The sequence below is a fragment of the Cyrtonyx montezumae genome, unplaced genomic scaffold (genome assembly GCF_038088225.1).
Source record: "Cyrtonyx montezumae isolate F1298 unplaced genomic scaffold, pur_monq_1.0 scaffold_17, whole genome shotgun sequence".
NCBI lineage: Eukaryota > Metazoa > Chordata > Aves > Galliformes > Odontophoridae > Cyrtonyx > Cyrtonyx montezumae.
The window spans coordinates 18,832,376-18,857,241 of record NW_027071903.1 but is presented as its reverse complement, the minus strand read 5'-3'; the positions used below and the strand labels follow the sequence as shown (position 1 = coordinate 18,857,241).

At 42.4% G+C, this 24,866-nt stretch overlaps 1 protein-coding gene across 1 annotated transcript in view; it reads left to right on the top strand.

Annotated features, from left to right (window-relative positions):
* Nucleotides 1–7,823: 7,823 nt before the first annotated feature.
* HERC1 (HECT and RLD domain containing E3 ubiquitin protein ligase family member 1) overlaps nucleotides 7,824–24,866 on the top strand; it is an 88,362-nt gene continuing 71,319 nt past the window's right edge. The window contains exons 1-5 of the mRNA XM_065733531.1: nucleotides 7,824–7,919; nucleotides 20,744–21,699; nucleotides 22,599–22,694; nucleotides 22,984–23,178; nucleotides 24,289–24,600. Of these exons, the coding sequence (XP_065589603.1) occupies nucleotides 20,770–21,699; nucleotides 22,599–22,694; nucleotides 22,984–23,178; nucleotides 24,289–24,600 (1,533 nt within the window). The 5' untranslated portion in view covers nucleotides 7,824–7,919; nucleotides 20,744–20,769. The remainder of the gene's footprint in view (nucleotides 7,920–20,743; nucleotides 21,700–22,598; nucleotides 22,695–22,983; nucleotides 23,179–24,288; nucleotides 24,601–24,866) is intronic.

The window sequence follows — 24,866 nt, the reverse complement described above, 5'->3', positions numbered from 1 at the left end:
GGTTAGCGGGGAAATATTGGTGGTAGATGCACAGTTGGATTTGGACAGGATGATCTTGGAGGTTGTTTCCAACCTTGGTGATTGTGTGCTGCTGTGCTGTCCTCAGGCTATTCATGCTAAGGTTTGTGTAGATTTCAGATTGTTGCTTTTCCAGTTCTGGTGGTGGTTGGGATTTTGGTGTTTTTTATTTCTGGGGGGCAGAGGATACAGGACTGCTGTAAGTAAATGCATTTGTTAAGAGAGCAGTGTGTCTTTAGCCAGTAGTATGAGAGCAGATGATGGAAGGAAGTGCCTCTTTATTAATGTAAATTGCAACCAACAATCCTAGTCATTTAACAGCATTCAGAGGTTAATGAGAGACCAGGCTACCTCAAATCAACATATCCACATTGGTCTCCAACAAAGTTGTTAATTGGCTGAGCTACTTATTAGTATTTTATAGCAAAACTGTTTTGGCTCATTTGTTCTCCGGATGACTTAAGGACCAGTCAGCCATGGTAAGGAGGAAAATGTCTGCGTGTTACTCAGTGGTTGTGGGTAAAGCCCAGGCTTCACAACACATACAAATTCAGGTGCGTGGGAAGCACCTCTGAGCTCATGGGTTAAATCTGGTATTGAGTTGTGGAGACAGGAGTTATGCAGACTCAGGAGTAGCCCTGCGGAGGTTTTCATCTGTCTGGATCTCACCTTTTCATTCTCTGAAACAAAGATGTTGGCAGTGTTCTGTGTGGAAGCTTTCTTCTCACTGCTCCTTTTGAAGGTGACCTTTATTTTTCCATGCCAGTTTCTGTGAGCAGGCACAGTGTGATACGGCAGTGGTAGCAGCCCGGGAAGTGCTGTGGAACAGGAACAAAACTCTGCTTGATCTTTGCCCGTCTCCTTCTGGGCTGACCAGTATAAGCAAGAATTTTCTTGTAAAAGTACAGGATTGGGTAACGTGCCGGAACGTGTCCTATGCTAAGTATGCAGGGATAAGATGAATTTCTTTGCCCCTTGTATTTTGCTATCTATGGGAAAGATGCTTCTTGCTGTAGAGAACATTCTGGCATCTCAAAGTGAAGGTGAGGAGAGTTGTGTTTGTGATGCTTCCTGGAAAAAAAAACAAAAGCAAGAACAATGGAGTGGAAGGAAGTATGAGAACAATGAGAAGAGAAAAACTGCTTTTAGCCTTACATAGCAGCCATTGATTCCTGAAAGCAGGAGGATAATAATTCCTCATTGTGCAGCTTCCAGACAAGGGTTAGAATAGAATATTTCCTTTCTGTTAGACTGGAAGAATGCAAATGAATCAACAGAAGACTGACAGAAGCCAAAGAAGGGTCAAAAAAATAGGAACTAGGGGAGTAAGTTAGGCGAAGAGGAAAATAAATGGAGCATGAGTGAGGAACTGACATGGCTTTAGAGTTCTGGAAAACTGTGTACTCAGATATAAATGAATTGCTTTTGTAGTTTTCAGAAGGGATTTCTGGGATGAGAGATTTAAGTAGAGTAATATTTGGGGGAAATACTTTTTTCACTAGGAGGTCATTCCTCATATAAGGAATGAGATCCCTTAATTTGTAATACTACAAACGGGTCTATCAGAGTGTGGTGTTCAGATGTGTTACAGTCCCTTCCAGGCCCTCAGGCTTCGTGTGGTGTGGTTTCCTGGGCCTTGGCAAAATGGTGACATTTGAACATCCCTACTTGTAGGGGAGGCTTTACTTTTATGATGAGTTTTCAGCAATGAATAATAGAGCGATCACAAGTATAGGGAAATGCTTATTTCCATGACCTTAATATGTATTAAGAATGTTCTGACTTAGAAAACTAGATGACCTCTTGCTGGAAGAAATAAGGCACAGAACTTTGCATGACGGAATTATGACAAAACACAGAATTTTCATTTGTGGAGGGTTTTTCGATGTCGAGTCTGGTTTCATGTGATGCAATTCTCCGTAAATATTTGCTTATGAAATGCTGTGGCTATTCCTTCTTTTGAACAGCAGTGAATTTACTGTGCATTAAGTTAATGTGTACAGGCACATGTCTCTTGCATACTGCAGTTGGCAGTCTTCCTATCCATGCCCCCCAGTGTCCTGCCAAGACTAACGGGTCTGTTTGCTTCTGTTGCTCGTGGCCGTGCTAGCTGGATAAGCTCTCTGGGCTTTGAATGCAGAGGGACAGCTAGGCTCAGCCTGCTCCAGCAGTAAGCACAAAGGTGACTTAGAGCCTGGCTTTGGATCTTTCCTTATTTCCATCCAGAGGACTCTTTGCCTTGCTCACAGAGTAGGAAAGATTACAGGAGGAAAAACCAAAACTATTTCAACAAGTACTGTTTTCTGTGTAACTGTATTGCTAAACGGATGTGAAGTTGAGACACAACTGCAGCGTTGTGCAATGGTGGCTCTTAAAGCAGAGGACCAAATCTCACTCCCCAGAGTGTTGGTGGTAGGGCCCCAGAGATGTTGTGAACTGATAAGAATGCAGCTGTGGGGAGGAAATCCTATGAGTGGTACTTTGACTCTTTCTAGTGTCTTCGTGCATAGAATTGTGAGCGTGAGGCATTTAAGGTACATTTTGGCTGTGCATTCGATGCTGTTGTGTTGAACTTAATTTAAATTACTGATTTGAAGTTTTAATTATACATGCACTCAGGGTGTTGTGCATCTATGCATATATTACCTTGGAATCAGTGCTGTGTATGAATTTTAATGTTCAGTTGTTCAGGTGTAGCTGTTTTATTTTCCCTTTCACATCCTCATTCATCATCTTTGAGTGCAAATCCCTTCTGTTTCCTGTGTGTTCTTCCCATTAGTTCTCTGACTGCTTATCATTTTGGCCAGAGGCACAGAACAGCATCTTCACAGAAACTGACTTCTAATAATGTGAAAAAGTTACCAACCAGTTAAAGGAAGAGCTGGTGATGGACAGAGCGTGATGTGAGTTACTTCAGACTGGTTGCTGCTCTGAATTTGTGTGTTGGGATCCACAGGGGGATGAAGAAGCAAGGCAGCCACCCGTGATCTCCAGCTCTGAGAAGTGCTGACGATGTGGCAATGATGGGCTCACGCTGCAGCGAGGGCCAGCTGGCCGTGTGGATGTCCCTGTAAATTGCTTTCCAATAAATAGCAGTGAGCATGGCTCTGCTTGGTAGGAACAGGAAGTGCCGTGCAGAAGGACTGACACTCCAAAATGTGAGTCAGAAAATGAAATTACTGAGCGGCACAGATGCATATATATCAGTGCCTCCACTCCTGGCATGCCTGCACAGGCAAAATGTTCTCTTAACAGCTTCCCTCATATACCTTGGATGCACAAGTAAAAGAGCAAGCGTTGTGATGAGTAACATACAGAAGACATGGGTGACTGGTATTTTTAGTTTAGCAGTGTGATTTTCTGTACACTTCAGAGCGATGTAGGCTGGCTTCGGGCGTATTTCTTAATGATTGCAACTGCTTCTTGCACCCCTGAACAGTGGCTGACACCTTTCTTCCTTTGTAAACTTGACCCTCTAGAATGTTCCTCTTTCTCAAGCCTTGTATGAATTGTGAATTCTTTGGACAAGATGTGTCTTGTCTGGGAATGAGTCCTTTCAGAGAAGAGACTGTCGTGACCTTTCCTTATTGAGACGAGTATATAAGGAGGCTCTTCTCATGTATTTCTGAACAATATGAGCAGCATTTATTCCAACAAATCTGAGTCCTGGTTTGGTTATGTAATTGCATAGGCAAATCACTGTGATTTCAGTAATGCTTCCAAGTGACAAAATTCTACCCACACAGACCTAATTGCGAGATGGGTCACAAGCAGCACTTTGATGTCTTCTGTCTAATCAAGGAGCATATGTTCAGCCTCTTACACAGTTCAGGCACTCTCCTTTTTTCCCCCTTTAAACCAATTGCTTCAGTGCTACCAGTAAACAGTCCAGTATCTGTTCTTCTAGTTGTTGGCCCATTTCTATATAAAACGATCTCTGAGTCACATCCAAAAACATATAGGCTCCGTTCATTGCCATGACAACAGCAAGATGTGCCAATGTTAGCGATGTCTGCTGGAAAAAAAGTCAGTAAAAGCAAAACACAGTTAACTGAGAGATTTCAGATCTAAATCCATTTTTATGTAACAATCCATAGTTAATCTTGTACTGTGAAGAAGTGGTTAAGAGCAAGCCCCGTGCAGACAGTTCAGTGTAATGAGTCCTAGACATTGCATTACAAAAATAATGACTATGGTTGTAGCCCTGGAAGAGAAAATGAGGAGTGAAATGTGGCTGCTAAACAAAGGGTAATTAATTGATGTTAAAGTACGCATAGTTCTCTCATTATCATGCTGTTCTCATTATTGTCCGGGATGAAAATTACATTTGATGGGATTACAAAATTATGCATTTAATATTTATTTTAAAATAAATAATGTCATAATAGGAAATCATAGGTGGGGTAAAAACAGGTCTTGTGGACCCGAGCACTACAAGACCAAGTAAAGCTGGGAAGAAGAAAGCCAGGGGACTCGGACTTGAGAGGCCTGCAGTCATCAGGAGAGGGAGCTTTCATTTTATCAACTGTGGTAGCACAACTTGTCGGGGAAGTATGTATGGTTTCCTGTCCCTTGAAACCTGCACAATCTTAAGGGCTTTCTCATGATCTGCTTCTATTCTTGGAAGCTAAGATCGTGATTGTCTTGGAATTGTAAATTAGGCATGAATATCCTGTATTCGGGAGAATTAAATGTTGCATTCTAGAAATCTATAGGTTTCAAAGACTTAATCTGCTTAATCTTGCGGTGAGGGAGGGGGAGAGAGGACAAATGCCGTTTCCCAGTGAGGAGCTGTGATTCCATTCTTCTCGGTCTTACCAGAGTTTTGTTATTTTTTGCCCAGAAAATCTGTAGCTGCAGGTGCCTGGAGGGCTGATCTTCCCTCTGATGTGCTCCAAAGAGTTTCAGGAACCTCTTCGATTTCCAAAGGATAGAAATACTATATGTAGTCAGTTGAGGTGGCAGACATCTAGTAGAAACCATAGGCAAAGTCAGGGAGAACGTAGAGCTTGTTACCCTTGTTTTATATCCTTGCTTTTAGACCGATGGATCCTGTTGGCTTCAGCTGGGTTCTCAGCAATTCTCAAAATGCCTGCCTGCTCATTACGAGGAGGCTGGTTAGGCCTCTCCACATCCTGGATCGTTTGCCATCCTGGGAGTTCTGTGGGTCAGAGAAGTCCTGAGTGCCAGCTGGCTGGAAGTGCAGGCACTATCTCAGGTGTTCAGTGGGTGGGTGCTAAAAGAGCCCTCCTGAATTCCCAGAGAAACTGTGTAAGTCACTTCTAGATGCTGTTTGAGACTTCAGAGGAAATGTGGTGAAATTTTAAGACATGCTCAACTTATTGAATGAGTGAATCATGGAGGAAGAGGGAACATTTTTATCATACAGTAGAAAATAGATATTTTTGCAGATAATGCTTCTGGCAGAGGAATGTTGGTATCGTTGTCAAGTGAGTATTCTGAGTATGAACCAGCCTAGGAGGTCCCAGATGTGAAAGCTCTTCATCACAGGCACATTATGTGTATTGTAGGCATTTCCAAGCTGTATAAGATGTATTTGAGCAATGTTCTGCTAGCATTCAGCTCTTGAGAAACACCTGGACTGGTATTGGGAAAAAATGCTGTTAAAAAGTCAAGATGTGCTTGTCAGCACAAAGTGGAATATCAGATACCATCAATGAAGAATTGGAAATAAGAAAACGTTGACTGGGAATAAACCACAACTTCTAAAGCAGTGAACTGTGCTAGGGTTTTTTTGGTTTGCATGATGGTGTTGCTTTTCTTTCAAGATTATTGTTATAGGTGCTACCTAGTAAAGCTAGCTTTAGATGAGAATCCAGAAGGAGAAATTGCCATGGACATAGCACTTAAAGGGATGAAACCTTTATCAGTGCCATACTGGAAATCCTTCATTTTGCTGGCTCCTCTTATTCCTCCCCCTCTTTATTTGTCAGCCTGCTTTCCAAACAGTAACGATCATGAAAAACATCTGCCATGTAGTTTAAGGCATTTTAGTTGAATGCTATTAAGAGTCATCCTAGATGCTTAAAAATACACACGTTCTGAAATGATAGGAAGATGGTCAGTTTAGAACATGCTGCTGTTAATTTGCTCCCCTGGTTGTTTTTGTGTTCCCAGCACTTGAGGTCCCAACCTGGAGATGGCTGCGTTGTGTCCCCACTGTAACTTGGTAGCTTCCAAGAACCGTGAGCCTGTAGAAACAGAGACACACATCTGCTATAGTCAAACTCCAAGACAAAAGTGCTCTCAGTATTGTGAGACGGTTGAAGAGCTCTGTGACAACTTGACAAACAAATGAACAAAAAAACACCACCTAACACACAAAAATGCACGCCTGATTTGAAAATACTTGAAGCACTTGCAAACTGAAGACTCCTTGTGTGCTGTACAGCACTTGGCTGCTGATAGAGCCTGCAAGCCATAAAAAAAACCTGCAGTTAATGATAAGGTTTGTGTCCATGCTGTGGTTCGTGTCAGCATGTGGGCGTGGGGTGTGCCAGCATGTTGCAGTGCTGCCTGGTGTCTGTTTTTCTTCCGCTTCTCTTGCGTGAATGGCAGATCTGCTTAGAGGTGGTGGAAGGACATTGCTGAATATAATGTATGTTGATGTAGCTGATGAACTTCGTATTTCTCACACTATCCACATTTTAAGTGTTTGAAGAGTGCTTTAAAATGTTTTCACAGTTTTCCCTGCTTCTGGTTATGTTTGCAAGCAAATGTGGTCTTATCAATGAGAAAACGTTGATTCACAGCAGATAGTGACTATGGCTTTAGAGAGATTAGCCAGTATGCTCACAAGTAAGAAACTTAAGACTTCCTGAACCTAGCTTTTCTTTACCATTTCTCAGTGGGATGATACTGCACAGAGAAGTTGCTAATAGAGGTATTTTGTGGTCTGTTTTTTTTTTTTTTAGCTGGGGTGGTTAAGACTATTTTCAACACAAGATTCTCTGGTGCAAAGAATTATGCATTCTTAAGAAGCTTTTAAGGGGGAACAAAATCGGCATGAAAACCTGGGATCTACTGCCAAAGCTGGTGTCATTTAATCTTGTGTCAAAGCTTCTCTGCAGAGCTGAGCTCGACCCTTAGTTCTAAGTCCTCTCACTACCTGCAAATAAACCATCAGGGAAGTGTCCTTTGGAGGGAGAGGGAGGTAATACTGGGAGGTGCAAAGATGGTCTGTAGGAGAGGAATGATGGTCCGTGAGTGTAATGTGTCAGCAGGTGCCTACAGAAGAAAACATGAGCAAGCACATAGTAATGTTTCCTCTGATAATCTATGGCCTTCTGTGAGACAGGGCGTTTCTGAGCGAGAGTACACCTCTTGGTTTTTGTAATCTGTGCTGGACTTCTTCCTTACTTTTCTCCAGCCCCCTTCTGATGTCGCACAGTAAAGGCTTATACAGCGTCGCGAAGGTCTGAAAGCTTAACGACGTGTGCTGAGACGTGACCGCTCTCGCTTGTTTGGGGTCTGACAGCCAGTGCCTCCTTCACTCGCTGCCTCCGACTCTTCTGCTGGAGGAGACAGTGCGCGGCGAGCAGTCGTGCTCAATCCATGCCACCTCTGTTTTTGCAAGCTCTCAGGCTCGTGCACCCAACCTGCCGCGTCCCCGCTGCTCCCCGTCAGCTTCCCTGCTCATCTCCGAGCCCTCCGGACGCTGCGCTCCATCCCGCTGTTACACGCCCCTCGCCCGAGCAGGTGCCGAGCGGGGGCGGGGAGCGGCCGACGTCTCGCGAGAGCTGCGCGCGAGCCCCGCGAGATCTCGGCGCCGCCTTCCCCCTCCCCGCCCGCGTCATGTTTTCTCTTTGACAAGCCGCTGCCGCAGGGAGGACGCGGCTCCCCGCCCGGACCGGGCTCTGCCGCCTCCCCGCCGCTGCCCGGTGAGCGTTCGGCCGCGGGGGGGACGGGCGGCCCCGAGGGAGCGCGGCGCGGGTGGGAGGGGGCTCTCTTCGGCACCGCGCCGCCTCGCGGGGTGCGGCCGCCGCCTCACCGAGCCCCGGAGCCGCCGCGGGGAGGCCGGGCAGTAGCGCTCGAGGAGGCCGCGGCTCCGCGGGCTGGAGCGGGGCGGCGGAGGGGCGGCAGGTGGGGCCGGGCGGGGGGCGGCGGAGCGTGAGAGCGCCTCCGTCCTTCGTGGGGTGGGAGCGGAGGGCTGAGGAGCGCTCCCGGCGCGCGGAACCCGCGCTCCGCTCCGGCGGAGCTCCTTCGGGCCCCGTGAACGCGGGGTGCTTTCCTCGGCGCTGCGGTTATCTGTGGCCGCCGGTTCCTGAGCGGCCCTTTCCCGACGCTGTGCGTGAGCACCACCTCAGGTGCTCGCGCGTCTCCTGCCCGCCCCGCGCATCCCGTGGTTTCTCCTCCTGCTCCTGTTGGCAGTGCTGAAAAATCACTCGTGTGCGATTGTGCACGGGGCTGACGTGTTTTGTAGCCTAAAGTGGCGTGCTGGCGCTTTCATTTTGAAATCCGAACGCTTTGATTTTCGTACAGTCGTTGGAAGTGTTCTCTGTGCAAGCAGCTCTCCGTGTTTGTTGGGGGCACAGCCCCATTGTTGGTCTCTCCCCTTCACAGTCCGCAGGGAAATACATACGTGGCCTTGGTGAACACCTCTTTCAGTTTCAGACCTGTGTGTGTTGCATCTCTCGGCTGGGTGTTACTTCCCAGACTTCTTTGCCTTGCAGTAGCAGGGACTATCAGATATATGTACATACACGTTGTGTGACAGTGTTGATCAAATTAAGTGTTCTATACTGTTTTTACGCATCCTGAATTTATACTGCCTCTTAGAGGGACCATAGAAACCACATCTCCACTGCTTAGGAATGTGGGACTGCAGAGGATGTGGGTCTCAGGTCTGAGTCTCGCGTAATTATGGGAAAAGTATAATAGACACTTAATGTGGAAAGGTAGGCTGTGAACCTGGTCAGCCTGTTAACTGCTTCCTGGTATCCAAACAGGAATCTGTTAATTTGGTGTGAAAGATTAAAAGCTGTACAAAGTTAAAACGCAGTGGGACGGGTGCAGGGCAGGCCAGTCTCCTGCACTGTTACACCGTGCTTGTCTTTCCTTTGGGATGAACCATCCGGGCTCCTTCTCTCCAAGGATAAACAAACCTGTGCACAGTTGAGACTTTCCTCTCAGCTTGTACGTTCTTGTTTAAATGTATAATGTATATGTTCATTGCCTTAGAGTTAGGGGTTACCATGTTTCTTTGTGCAGTCACTGAATGGTCTGTCTAGCTGTTAATTAAGAGTAATAGGGATAGGAGGTCTTCTGGCTTGCTTTTGGTGGAGAAATGAGTGTTCTTAATTTCACTTAGTCCTTGAATTGAACAGTAGCTCACCACGGAAAGCTTTTCCTTCTCTTATTTCAGAACTGAAATAAATGGATATTAGTTAATTAGGAAAGGCTTTCAGGTGGCCTAAAAAGTCAATTGGGTGTTAGTTCAGATTGGTAACTTGTTTTTTTTTTTTAATGGTGCAGTTATGGCCTGCATGGTTTAAAGTGTCAGTGATAGCTGGAGTGTTGTTGCAGATGGGAAAACCTCTCTGTGAAATTAGTCATCACACGTGGGGTGCTGAAAGTAAAGAAATAGACATTTGAATACTTTTTTAGGGTTCTCTTTCAGTATTCTTTTTTCCCTTCAGTTTCTCATGTAATTTGTGTAACGATTGCGGGGTGGAAGAATGCTTTTATCCTTTTACTTCAGAGGGATGGAGATGTGAGGATTGTATGGATTTCTGGACTAACTTGGTGGGACAGACATTTGAGTTCTGATCATAGGTTGTTATGATATCGTTATCGGCTCCATAACACAAACTTCATTTAGGTACTGTAGAGGTCCTCAGTGTTCCTCTGTTTATTTGACTTGAACTTTTTTTTTTAACCTTTCTCAAATATGTTTTGCTGATACATAGGGCACATTTGCTGGTTGAACTTCCTGTTGCCACAGTAGTCTTACAAACACAAGCAACACAGTTCTCACCATTTGCTTTCTTGTGATTATTTCTCAGCAAGCCCTGAAATTGCTGGCAGGTTTTGTTCTCTTCCGTTTTCATAGTGGTGACTTTCATAATAAAGCTTTCAAATGCAGTAATCCTTATAAAAGGAAACCATCCTTTCCAAGGGCTGCTGAAGAAGCTGCAGGTGCTAATTTTGCAGTGCAGCAATTTCATAGTAACCCATATAGTTTCCAAGGATGAAAAAAAACCAAGTAGCCTAGAAGCCGGCAGCTGAGGAATTTGCCAGTCAACAGCAAGGGTAATTGTGGCCTGGGAACTGGCCAGGTATATTCTGTGGCCTTGGCTGCCTGTTGTGATTGACCTGATGACATCGAGCTGATTGGGACTGTATTTGAGTGGCTGAAGCAATCGTGTTCTCTGCTGGAAGCTGGAATTAATTTACTGTGGAGAGAGCAGCCTACAGTTAGAGTCGTCATTACTAGTGAGAATTTTTACAAGTATTTTTATTTTCTTCTTACTTTCAGCAAGGAGTAACGTGGTTATCTACAAACACTTCTGTACAAATGCACAGATTTATAGAACACCACTTTGTCTTTGAGCACTCGTTATACTAGTCAAGAAATGAAAATATTAATGCAGAGTGAAGAATGTGCTCGTTTGCATTTAACTTCCATTCTAGCTTTTGAGTATGTTTTCTTTCTCTTTGCTTAATACTGAAGTAAAAATAGGCTCTGTTGTACTTAGCTTGCTCTGAAAGTAATGCCTCCTGTTTATCTCCATGGGTACTACAACAGGTCCAAAGAGCTGAGTAATGCCACTAGATGTAAAACTAAAATTGACGTGCTTATGCTGTGTTGGCTTTCAAGTGTAAATGATTAGATAGAGTCTATTAATGAAAGGGCTGGAGCACCTCTGCTATGGAGAAGGCCAGCTCCCTCTCAGCCTTCGTTCAGCTTGGAGAAGAGAGGGCTCCAGGGAGACCTCACTGTGACCTTCCAGTACTTGAAGGAAGCTTACAAGCAGGAGGGAGACTGGCTTTTTATGTGGTTTGATAGTGACAGGACAAGGGGGAATGGCTTTAAACTAAGAGGGGGGAAGTTCAGATGTTGGGAAAATATTCATTTCTCAGAGGGGAGTGAGGTGCTGGAACAGGCTGCCTGGTGAAGCTGTGGGTGCCCCATCCTCAAGTCCGGGTTGGGAGGGGCCCAGTGCAGCCTGATCTAGTGAGTGGCAGCCCTGTCCATGACGGGATTGGAGCTCAGTGGTCTTTAAGGCCCCTTACAGCCTAAGCCACTGTATGATTGTACTTTGTTTGGGCACTAGGACAGGCTCCCCAGGTCATGGCCTTGAGTTGCTGGAGTTTAATAGCTTTTGGACAGCACTCTCAGACATGAGGTTTGAATTTTGGATGGGCCTGTTTGGAGCTAGGAGTTGGACTTCATCATCTTTGTGGGTCCCTTCCAGCTCAGGATATTCTGTGATGAGCTGTGCTTTTGGCAGCGATGAACAAGAGCCTGCATGCCACACATAAAAACCTGCATCAGCAGATGACCCACTGTCACCAGCCTGCTGAAACACATCACCCACTGTCTCACTTTGCTCACATCCACTGTTTGGTCTCTAAGTGTTCAGCAGGTGTGGATAAACGTCAGTGGGTGCCATCTTTTCCACATGTGGGAATTGCGTTCCACCCCTTTGCTTCACCAGCACTTCCATGTCAGGCAGCGTTTTGTCAGTGTCCCTCTGCTGCCATCTCTCACACAGCAGCACCATGCAATGGAATATTGGGCTGAAGGGTCAACCCCTACTGCCATCCCACCAGCATAATGAAGTAGGAGGCATTACTTTTAGAGCAGACCCCATATTAAATATAGACAGATGCTGTACACTAATGCAGAAGAGAGAGAAAAGTTTGTTATTGCTATTCAGCAGAGAAGTGTAGAGAAGTTGATTTATTTCTCCAGAGACATAGCAGTATACTAAAGCAAAAGCTGAGGAAGTATGTGAGAACCCAAAGAGTCATCAAAGGAATTAGTAAATAAGACATCTCTGTTCATGTCTAAAATACACTGCAATGGTTTGAGGAAGAAAGGAGCATGGTCTTGCCCTGGGAAACTGCTGCAAACGGTGATGAGGTGTTCTCGCTCCCACTCTAACCATCATGAAGCAGAAGGAAGTTTTCATCTGAGTCAGCCTGCTAGACTGCTCCCCAGAAGCTTGAGCTGAATTGTTTTTCCAGCTTCTGCCTAAGTCTCCTTAATAAAGAAGGATTTTCTGGCAGAGTGTTCTTCTCACAACCTCTTCACCTAAAGCAAAGAGCAGATAATAAAATATTGCATTTCTTTTGCAGACCCTGAAAAGAGGGACACTTGTTGCAATAACAGTTGTATCACAGCATAACTGGTACTTCGTGAGTAGAAACTTCGAGGTAGTTAATTGTGCTGAAGTCTGGCTCCAAATCTGTCTCCCTCTTCTGCTCCCCTTAAAAAACCAACAACCCCAAAACCAAAACCTTTCAGAGTTACAGATGAAGATTTGTTCCACCACAGAGGCTGTGGCTGGGCTGGGTGGGGCTTTAGGCAGCTGGTCTAAGCAGCGGTGTCCCCGCACGCAGCACGCGTTGGAACTAGATAATCTGTAAGGGCCCTTCCAACCCAAACCATTCTGTGATTCTGAAATGTTGAACAAATAATTTTAGGCACGATTATGTGCTGTTACTATTAGTTTTAAGTGCTGTGGTTTGCCCTGGCTGTGAGCAGCGTGGAGGACCTTCTAGTTTTTGTGTTTTCCATAGGATATATGGCCTGTTGCAAAGACTTGGGTGAGCTCTGTCCCTGTATTTGTGAGGGGTCTGCAGGATAATGTAATAATAATAATAAATAATAACGTACGTAAGTCACTCTGAAAGTAATGATTCCTGTGTATTTCCATGGAACTCCAACAGACACAAAGAGCACTGCAGCACTGTTTGCTAGAGCAAGATCACAGCTACAGGCACTCCTTTCTGCACATGTAAGCAGTCGTACAGAAGTAGAAGGGAAGCTGGGGGCAGTGGTTAGAGGTATGCACTGCTTCTGTGCAGAGAGAGTCTTTGGTTTCAGCTGAAGCTGCGGGGGAGAAATAACCACATTCTGTGATGTCTCATAGTCCTGATTAGAATATTGAACTGATAATTTGGTAGACTTGGGTGGTGACTTTGATTTTGTGCTAACAACGTAATGTTTATTTGAGTTAATGAAACAATCTATTGGGATTCTAAGTGCTTCTGCTACAAACAAATCTGTTCCGAATTTGAAGAGGTTCTGCTTCTGTAGTGGAATTGTGTTGTCATCATGGTGAAGTAGGAAGCAGATGTACACTGCATAGTTTCTTTCAGTCACATGTAAAAGAAGTCATCTGCTGTAGACCTGTAATCAGGTGTGTATGCACAACTTCTGCTTCTCAAGGACTTAACTAAAATAACATTGGAGAAAAAAAGTGTTGTTTTTTTTAACAGTGCATAAATCTTTTACCTTTGAATAGCCAGTCTGTCAGAGAATGAACTGAGTTACTCTCCTGATGAGCTAGTAGAATTACTGATTGTTCTGATGGTGAAATCCTTCCTGAGCTTTGGGTGAAGCACAGAAAAGCTTGATTTTTCTAGGCCATCCGCAGGAATTATTTCTCACTGTTGCAAATACAGGCTGTGCTTCTCTTACCAGCACGAAACACGGTGGTACACCCTGGTTGCCCTCTGTTGAAGACTACATTTTCTAATCCTTTTCAGAAACCACCCAGGTGACATAATGCTAAAGGACCTGTAGCACTTCTTGCTCTGAGAGTGCTCATGTTGAAGGTAGTAAATGAAATGGTTGTGAACCTGAGAAAGATTGTGTCAGTGAACACGTGCAGGAGAGCACTGCCCCTCATATATATATATACGGATCTGCTTATCTGTTAAAGCCCTGCCTTTTTTTGTGCTCAGTTTAGCAAATATCTTTACCAGTCTGCTGGGGAAAGGCACTGTGTCACTACAGCAGATAGAATTTGGGCATGTGGGTGTCACAGCCCCTTCTTTGCATGTCTTAGTTTTGATATTTGCTGCTTCTGATTCAACTGTACAGTCTTCCAGCTTCTTCTCTTACAGGCTTTTGTAATGAGGCTCCTGTAAAGTTAAGTTAAATGTTGTCAGCATCTTGCAGAGGTTGCTGAATTTGCTAACTGCAGAAAGGGGAGCAAGCACTCCTGAAACTCTGCAAAGAGTTCTGATTTTTAGGAGGTGTGAGGTTTTAAACCCTCCAGGTACAGGTGGTCTTCAAGAGTTTTTGCAGAAAATGAAAGCTTTAAGCTGCTTCTGTGGTTGTTCTGAGTCTGAGCACTTAGTTTCTGCCGTAGTAATTGGTTTTGTCTGTGCCTTATTCCTACTGAAGTCAGCCTGAGTTAACAACTGATGGGTAATATTTGACTGCATCAAATTGTGACCGTCTTAATATCTTCCGTGTGCCTGCTGCTGGCAGTGGATTAAGAAAATGTATTTTCTTTGCACTGAAGAAAGATACTGTGTCTTATGTTATACATATTAAGTCTCAGGTTGTGGTTGGTCAAGTGGCACTCAGTCCTTCCAGAATGTAGGAGACTGTGGTTAGTAGTTGAATATTTTTTTCATTACCTTTCTAATACGTAGTTTCACTTTTCCAGAAATGAGTTCTCTATTTGCTATGGGGTATTATGACTTAACTCCTTCATAAACACTGAAATAATTTCCTAGTGGACCTTATCTTGTAGCTTTTGAGGGGTAGGCTGTTGAAACTGGGTTTGATTGCTTTGTACATGATGCATTATTTATGAAGAAAATGAATAAGAATATGTTTTATTCAGCTGACACTGCAGAGAGAAACTGGACAGAACATTGAATTTCTTTCTTCAGTTCTAACTGTGCTCGAGTCCTCTTGATAGTAGGTATCTCTTTTCTGTCCAGCAGCATTGTACTCAGTTACTGCTGAGGCATAGTATTGCTTACAAGACAAGATTCTTGTATTTCTCTGGCTAGCATGCCACGATTTTTCTGAGCAGAATATGATGTTTTGCACACCTCCAAGCACCAAGCCTTTCTGTTTTGCATGCATTCATAACTGTAGGAGCTTGTGATGCTGACCAGGTTGTTAAACCTTCACTGGGGCAACTTACTGCTAGTTAAAAGAAAGATAATGGAGGGGTAGACTTGGAGCTGAAGAAACCATTGAAAGCTGTAACTGTGTTAGCTGAAGAATCATTTTTGCAGACCTGGAAATCTCTATGGACTGTGACGAGTGATATCTAAGGACTATGTCCACATGTTCCCATGGTTTACTACGTTCATTTAGCTGTGCTTTCTGTGAGGTTAATATTGCTTTTTATCCCTGTCTTGCAGTGCTTGTTTGTTGGGAATGGTGCACAGGGAGAGGAGAGCACTAAGCTGTGCAGTGATGACTGAGTGTGAAATATACACAAACATCAGAATCACTGTACTGGTGTAGGTGGTTTCTGTGCATTGGTAAGCTGAATGTGCTTGTCACAGACTGGAAAAGCTGTTAGACACTGCTTGTTATGTTACACCAGTAAGGTCTTCTCGTGTACCACTGAAGCTCTTCTGTAAAACTTCCTCTGAAAAATTAAAAAACAAAACAAAAAAGCACCATACCACTTCTTGCTTTAACTCTCTTCTTGCAGGAAATTGGTTATCTCTTTGGAGTTGCCCTTACCTTCCTTTTCCTCCCTGAAAAAGGAGCTGCAGTGTAATCACTTTGCATTGCTTCTGCCCCATCTCCACCTCTCTTTAGTTGAGCACATTAGTCTTTCTCTTGCATCTACACACAACACTTCATAGTTGTGCCTGATTGCTAGAAGGGAGCTTCCTGTTTACTTACGTTAGTTAGGATGGATTTGCTCAGCTGTGTGGAGGCAGTGGTTTGATGTCAAATTCAAGCATCCCCTGTAATTTCCAAGTTGAAATGGAAAACTGAGACTACGGAAATTCCTTTGGTGAAGTTGTGTGTGTGCTCTGTCCGTGGGCCCTGGGAGTCATTCCTACTAAAGCTCAGCTTTGCCCTTCAGCCCCGTACTGAATTGGTGTTATCCCCCCATCCCATTTTTGTATTGAAGGATTATTTATTGTTGTGGGTTTTTTTTGTTTGTTTGTTTTTGTTTTCAAATTCTGAAGTCCTTTGACTGTGTTGAAGTTGAGATTGTCTATTTTTAAAGAACTAGATTATTTTTTTTTGCCTTTAGGAGGTAGTTCTTTGTACCTGTGGTTGATCAAAGCTGTCCCACTTACCTCAGAGTGAGAAGACGTAAAACCTTCCTAGTATCCAAAAGCTGTAATAAAAACGTGGAAAAGTTGTTAGAGATTTGACAGTCTTTACTGCCAGCCAAATGCATTTAGGACAGCCTTTAAGTATTTGTTTTTTTCTCATTCTAGTAGTTTAGGAGATGGTGGTATTTTTGCTGCAGAATTTACTCTTTCGTCTCACTTTACCTTCTTTTGTATGGCACTAGCAGATTTCCCTACAATGTATTTCATATTTGACATTGATTATGAAATTTTGAAACAGTTACTCCACTTTGGGGAGAAATAAGTGGTACATAGAAGTTACTTCTGCTTCAGGTGAATATCACAGAGCGCTCATGGAATATACTGTACGTTCTGGAAAAAGAGCCAACAAACCCAAACACATTGTTGTGTTTGTAGCAGAGTACTTGCTGTGTTTGACCCACTAGTGATTGTTCCATGTGGGAATTGATCATGCATCGGTGTGGCTGGTGGCATGGGATTGTATATATAACATAAGCTGGGATTAATTGCAAAGTCACGTTCTGCTTTCCAAGTGTTTAAATTGCTGCAGTGACCAGGAGGAGAAACAAGCAGTGTTTCTAGCTTATCACTTCACAGTGCATTTCCGTTTAGTTGAGTGCACATATGGACATCTGGTGTCTTTTTTTCACTTCTTAAGATGGAAGGATAGTCCTTATTTCCTTAGAAAATATGTCGTTTTTCTCAGCGGAAATATTTTCTATCTGGTCTGTGTTAATAGTGATATAAAACTTATTCTTTAAAGGAAGCACATTTGTTTCATCTGCTGTCGTACTTCATGATTACCTGCAATGATCCTTTCATATTTTGATCTGTGTGATTTATGAGTTAATTTAGGGATGCTTAGTTCACAAAAATGGACACGTTAGAGATGGCTGATTGCAGGCTGAATTAATTTGTGCTTAAGAAGAAGAAGCCCTTTAGTGATGTTGAATATTTCAAATTCTCATCTTGCTAGCTCACTAAGATGTCTTTTTTTTTTCTCCTGAGAAATGTGATATCTTTCCTTTGTATTTTAACTCAGAAAGGAAGATCTTACATGTATTAATTATTACTAGCATTTACTCTGTCTTGCAGCCAGATGGGTGCAAGCTCGTGGCTTTGTGCTTGCTGTTTCCTAGATGTAGCACTGTCTAAAAGAGAAACTCAGTTATCATGTTAGTAAATACATTAACATAAATATATGGGAAAAGGAGAAATTAATTGTAAAAGATTAATTGTAAACTTTCATTTTCTCTGAGTTCTTTGTCTTGTGGAAATATATACAAGCCATTTAATTATAATTTCATGATGTTCAAAATTCCTATTAACTTGTTTTAATTGAGTTTGAAATGCAGCCTTTTATCTTCTGTTATGCTTACTAATTACTGTGGGTGGTCAAAGCTCCATCCTAAGTGTAAAATTGGAGTGGTAATAGCATGTGGTAATTGCTATATTTGATTTTAGTTTATTCCTTCTTTCTATGGAATGAAAGAATGGCTTGAGATTAAAGGCTCCTTAGAGCTCATGTGGTTCCAGCCCTCCTGTCATCAGGTTGCCCAGAGCCCATCCACCTTGAATACCTCCAGGGCTGGGGCATCCACAGCTTCCTTGGGAGCTGCTCTAAGATCCCCCAGTGCCATCTCTTGTCCAGGCTGAACAGCCCCAGCTCTCTCAGCCTCTCTTCTCAGGAGATTTGCTTCGGTGCTCTCACATCCTCAAGGCCCCTTTGTACTCCATCCAGCAGGTCCATGTCCTTGTGCTGCAGCCTAGAACTCAGTATCGGGTGGAGATCTTAGGAGATGTGATGGGGAAAGCTGTTCATGTGGAAGATGTGAACGTTCGCTAGGTGTCACATGTTGGTAAATGATTTGGCAGGAGAAGTTTTTTTCAGCTTATTGAAAGGGGTATTTTGTCTATTTGAAGTCCCAAAATACAACAACAACAAAAGTAAATATAATGTTGTAAAATGCAGTTGGCATGTTTGTGAGGATTGTTTGATGCAATTTCAGATACATGTTTTGGTTGCTCCTAAGAGAAACACCCAGAAAGTTTTGGCCACTGTGAAATAGGAGTATTTAACACGTTGCAGTGTTTAAATACCTGGTTAAAACTCTTTCATGTAGAACCAAACTGTTTTTGTTTGTATTGCTGCTGCTGCAGGAGAAGTACTTCCTTTCTCCACCTCTGGTCTGTATCTCTGCCTTCTCCCTTTGTGACCAGGCAGCAGCTCGTTTAAAAAGCTGTCATCATCTTGTTTAGGAAGTGCTGCAGGCTGCCCTGCTCTGCTGGGTTGGTACCTTCCACACTGTTAGCTGTACAGTGCTCAGTAGCAGAACATTTGTGAGTCTGTTCACATGGTCTTTCAAGGTCAAATGTTTTCTTCTTGCCTGTGCTAACTAAGAGGTGAGATGCCCTTGCCCACACTTTGGCTCTGCCCAAAGTCAGAATCCTGCACTTCTCTTCAGGTTAGGTTCTGTGCAAAGGTGGACCAGAGGAATAGTCTTTCTCTTTGTGTTCCAGTGTCAGCCTTTATTGCATCCAAGATCTCAGAGAAATAAGTGGCAGAAATTCCAGCTGGCATCCAGTTAATCAGCAAGTTTTTTAAGTGTGTAAAAACGTTCCCCTTCCCCTGACCTTGTCTAACCATTGCCCATTCATTCTGCTCAGGTGTGTGTTTGATCTCTACCATGACTCATCATGCTTCTGCAAGTCGCTGTATTCTTCCTAGTTTTTGAGCCTCCCAGTGATAGGTTCTCTACTTACAGAACAAATCATTTTGTAATTATAAAGCTTTCATGTCTTACTGTTAAATTTCAAGGTACCAATCTTACTACTTCTCATTTGCATACTTTTCTCTCTCGTTGACAGTGGTAGCACGGTGTCACTGTTTTACCAGTCACTCTTTTATCACTGATGAGGATATCCATTTGGTCATTTGTTACTCTCCTTTATTGTGATAGAACAGCAGCAGGTACCACCACTGTCATCCACCCATAGTTCAGTGGAGACAAAAATCATCATAATGCTGATACTTATGTACCAGCAGAAAGAAATGCAGTCCCTTCCAACTGATTGTTAACCTTAAACTTGTGAGTGTTTTGATGTCAAAGCATTTTGAGCTTCACATATGGGTTTCGTAAAAAAAGTTTTGACAGTTTATGTAGGGCTCAGACCCTCCTGTGTCTCTCAAGGGAATAAAAAGGAGAATAGGGTTCAGGTGCGTATGTTGACTTGGGCTCAGGCAGTGTGAGAGCAACAGAGATTTATTCTGAGGACGGGTGCTAACCCAAAAAACCTTTGTGCTGTGAGGTAGAGCATTTTAACTGTAGGGTTCACAGAAACTTTATAGCAATTTCATTATAATGTTTATTTGAGTTTGGATCTGCATGAGCATGTAATGTGTTTTATTTCCTATTCCATAACACGTGAGTAAAAAAAGATCTCTTAAATTCATTGATGCCTTTTGATTTGGAAGAATGACAAAAGCTGTCAAGTTGGATTGTCAACCAGCTTGAGCTGCCCTCATAAACCAGCTTGTGCTTCTAAGTCTTCTATATCTGTATTGTCAGTGATTCCTTTCTTAAAATCTATACTAAGAGTTCTGAATACTACTGAAGTCATACATGATGAAATACATCAATATGATGTAATTCATAACATTCAATAGATTAAATTTATTTGGAATAGTAATGTGTATTTGGCTCTGAAGATCCTATTCACTGAATGAATAGGAGCTACTCCCATTCCTTACCTGTACCCCTTAATGTAACCTACAACCAGTGTTTCCATTTAACATTAACATTTTGATGTTGATTTTGGGATATCTACCTTAAGAAAGGAGAGAGAATAACTTTGACTGCAGGAGTTACAGTATGCTTGTAAGGTCGAGTGTTGTGTCAGTGGCCTGAATTAGTGGTCTTATTGTGAAACGAATCTTCACAGCGGTACTCCACTCATTTGCTGGTGCACGGCTGTGTATGATCCTGATCAGTTTTTGAAGTCTGTCTTTAGTTTTGTCGTCTGCAAAGAGAATATTAATTTTCTTTGAGACGTTTTGAAGTGTACTTTCATTGAACAGAGCAGAATTAAATTTACTTTGTGTGAAATGTTATCCATACAAATTTAGCAAATATAGGTATATGCCACAGTTCTACAGCATGTCAAGGCAATTGCATATCTGAGTTCTTGTTTAGAGTGGAAATCAAAGTTGAGCTGCCAAATGTCTTCTTATCCTACCCTTACACTACAGGGATTGGGTCTGAATTCCAGCTTCTTGCACACTTATATGGGTAAAATGGTGGAAATTTGCTAATGTTGGAAATTAAACTTTTGCTGCTTGCTTTGCTGAAGAGTTGATAGCATTTGGTGTACTGTGAGTAGTAAATTCAGTAGATATTATTGCACGTCTGTTTATTTATTTGTTTATTCTTTTCATCTTTAGGACTAATGGCAAAAGAATAAACCAGCATGGCAGCTATGGTCCCACCCGTGAAGCTGAAATGGCTCGAACATCTAAACAGCTCTTGGATCACAGAGGACAGTGAATCTATTGCAACGAGGGAGGGAGTTTCTATCTTGTATGCTAAGTTAGTTAGCAATAAAGAAGTAGTGCCATTGCCTCAGCAGGTTCTGTGCCTCAAAGGACCTCAGCTACCAGATTTTGAGCGGGAATCTCTAAGTAGTGATGAACAGGACCACTATTTGGATGCCCTTCTTAGCAGCCAGCTGGCACTGGCTAAGATGGTATGCTCAGACTCTCCGTTTGCTGGAGCACTTCGAAAACGTCTCCTTGTATTGCAGCGTGTCTTCTATGCACTTTCTAACAAATATCATGATAAGGGCAAGGTGAAGCAACAGCAACATTCACCAGAAAGCAGTTCTGGATCGACTGATGTGCATTCTGTCAGCGAGCGTCCGAGGTCGAGTACAGATGCGCTCATAGAGATGGGGGTTCGGACTGGATTAAGCTTGTTGTTTGCACTGCTGAGACAAAGTTGGATGATGCCGGCATCGGGACCTGGCCTCAGTCTTTGCAATGATGTTATCCACACTGCAATAGAAGTCGTGAGCTCTTTGCCACCTTTATCTTTAGCAAACGAAAGCAAGATTCCACCGATGGGCTTGGACTGTTTAGCACAAGTAACGACCTTTCTTAAAGGAGTAACAATTCCGAACTCTGGGGCAGACACTTTAGGCCGTAGATTAGCTTCTGAGCTGCTTCTTGGCTTGGCTGCCCAGCGAGGTTCCCTGCGATATCTTCTTGAGTGGATAGAAATGGCATTAAATGCTTCAGCTGTAGTGAACACCATGGAGAAAACCAAGTTGCTACAAAGTCCGGAAGGGATGATCAGCTTTGATTGCTTTATGAGCATATTAATGCAGATGCGACGATCTTTGGTAGGTATACCAACTTTGAGTTTTCTACATAGCAAATATAGATGCATTCTTAACTTTGAATGCATTTTCTCAATGCTAAATACTGTGTATGGCAGTTCTTAGCTGAATAGTTTTCTTTAATGTGCAAAAAAAAAAAAAAGCCCTTCAAATACTTATTTGATTTTAATAGGACTTTTAAAATTCTGAATATAATTATTCTCACATTAGCCAGTAGCAGATTATCTCCTTTCTTCACACATTTCACACATCTGTTGTTAAAATCTATTGTTAAAGATCTGTTACGAAATCTGCTTTCTTCAGAATGTTTGCCTACTGTGTTACGTAAGTTTCATTCTTTTGACTGAGGAAAGACAGCTAGCATCTGTATGGCAGCAGTGGAAGAGTCTCGTGTACAGAGGTGCAGTCACTGTGTGCTGTGTGCTTTTTGTGTGGCAGAAAGAAGGGTGGGCTGCCAGATCAAATTATTTATTCAGTTTAGTATTTTCCCGGCCTAGTGGGCAGTAGCAGGATCTACACTGAGTTGAATGTCCTCATGGACAAGGTTAGCTGTTGTTTTTGTGTTGTTTTTTTTCCCAGTAGATACAAAGCTGCAGACCAAAATGCAGTCCGTGTAATCAGAAAAGTAATAATGGTTAGTAATTTATGATTTAACTAGACAAACACAAATGAAACGCACTTCAGAATAAAATGATATCAGGATAAATTTAACTGCAAACCCAGATATTAAAAAAAGAAAAGAAAAAATAACAATGTTTAATTAGTGATTGACACGCTTTTATTTCCCTGAAATGCATTCAGGTAACGTAGGTACTTTAAGAACAGATCACTGTTGTATTTCATACAGTTGCACTGTTGCTCTATGAAAGTATTTTTCTCATAGTAACATTTAAAAATTGCAGGGATCATCTGCTGATCGAAGTCAATGGAGGGAGCCAACTAGAACATCTGATGGCTTATGTTCTCTTTATGAGGCAGCTCTGTGTTTATTTGAAGAGGTATGTCTTGAAATGGATCTCAAATTTAAGGGAATTACACGTTACATCTGACTGTTGTGTGCATGTGTATGTGGTGCAGAATCTACTGAGTGATTCTGGAATGGAGTAAGGAGGCAAGGAAAAGTTGAAAGCAAGAATGCAGGTTGTCTAAGTTATTTAAACAAGTTAATATATTATGGGGATAACTTGTGTTCTAGGCAGTGTCCTAGTGAGAGGAAATTCATTTTGGTTCCACTGTTGTTATAGGAAAATGAATGAAAATACAGCTGTGTAATAAATCTTTTGACAGGTTTGTCGCATGGCATCAGACTATTCAAGAACATGTGCCAGCCCTGACAGCATTCAAACAGGTGATGCTCCCATTGTTTCTGAAACCTGCGAAGTTTACGTCTGGGGTAGCAACAGCAGCCATCAGCTGGTAGAAGGAACTCAAGAGAAAATACTTCAGCCCAAGCTCGCTCCAAGTTTTTCTGATGCACAGACGGTGGGTGATACTTACAGCATTATATAATGTAAGATGCAGCAACTTCATAGTTATAGTACGAAACTGGAAAATGATACCTCTCTGCTAAGTGTAGAAGTGAGAGTATGATTCTCAGAACTAATTATACAAGTCACTTTACTGAAAGAATTTCTCTACTTCTATCGTTGCCTGGAAAAAGGATTGATTCTTTTCTTAGTGATACACACGAATTGATATCCATGTAAGAGGAATGGCTGAATTCTCTAGCTTACAGTGAAATGCATTTGTAGAGAGGAATTTGTTTGCCTGTAGGTTTTTTCCCCCACCCCTATTGTTTAAAAGATGCCTTAAATACTCAATTCTTGTCTCCATTGGTGTTTTTCACATCAAGTATGTCTAGTTTTAGAAGCCCAAACAGGGCTAGCTGCTTGCACAAAAGCCTTAATTAGCTTTCTCAAAATCAATATACAGTATGCTCTTTCTGCTCTCGGTTGCAAGTTCTGCAGTTGCAGCTTAGCACTTCTATTGATGCGTGACACAGGATAGTTTGCTTTTCTGTTGCTTTATTGACTTTGCAGTGTTGACTTAAGTAAAAGCATTTTGGGGGATCACTACACAATTGAGATACGTTTTCTGAAATGATGTTCATGGACTTCACTTTTACATTTTTATGCCAGTTAACTGCATCATAAAGCAAGCTTGTGCATTTTAAAAAACTGCTTAAACAGAGCACTTATAGAAATGAGTGACATCAGGCAGTTATTTCTGTCTTTTTGATCTTCAGAGAATAAACCTTCAAAACTGTCAGATACCATTCATGAATTTCAGAGATCTGAAAGTAGTGTGAGTTCTGTAGTCTGTAAAAGAGATGCAATTAAAAAAGATGGCTCAATCACCATTTACATCCCTTATGTAAATGAAAGAATTTCTTCATTAAATGTTTACCAGTTATTTTGATTTTGTTGCTTCCTGGACTCCACAAATCCTCCTTAATTTTTGACATTGTACTATAGGAAAGGGTTAACAGAAAGAAAAATGTCATCCTGCTTAAAAAGACATACTTTTAGACCTGTAGGTGAATCATTTATCTTTTATTTTTTCTAAATATTGTTTTATCCTTTTTGTTTGTAGATTGAAGCTGGACAGTATTGCACTTTCGTAATTTCTACGGATGGCTCTGTCAGAGCCTGTGGTAAAGGCAGCTATGGGAGACTAGGACTGGGTGACTCCAATAACCAGTCCACTTTGAAAAAATTGACTTTTGAGCCTCACAGATCCATTAAAAAAGTGTCATCCTCAAAAGGATCTGATGGGCACACTCTAGCATTTACAACAGAAGGGGAAGTCTTCAGCTGGGGTGATGGTGACTATGGAAAACTGGGACACGGAAACAGTTCAACTCAGAAATATCCCAAACTTATCCAGGGTCCGCTGCAAGGAAAGGTATATCTTTTATGGAAGTGTGCCTATTTTTGGTCTGCTTGGTTAAGGTGTTGTGTAAAATTTGAAATACGTGTGGTCTTAAGACTCTGTATTTTATTTAAGTTTTCTTTGAAGTCATATCTGATCCAGCAGAGCACTTAAATTTGCTGATTGCCTTAAGGCATGTGATGTGGACAGTGGCATTGTTGGTAAACTTTCTCAGGTTCTTAAATCTGACGTACTTGTTTCTGCAGAGCTGCAGTGCCATTCCAGAAGAACGTTATTTT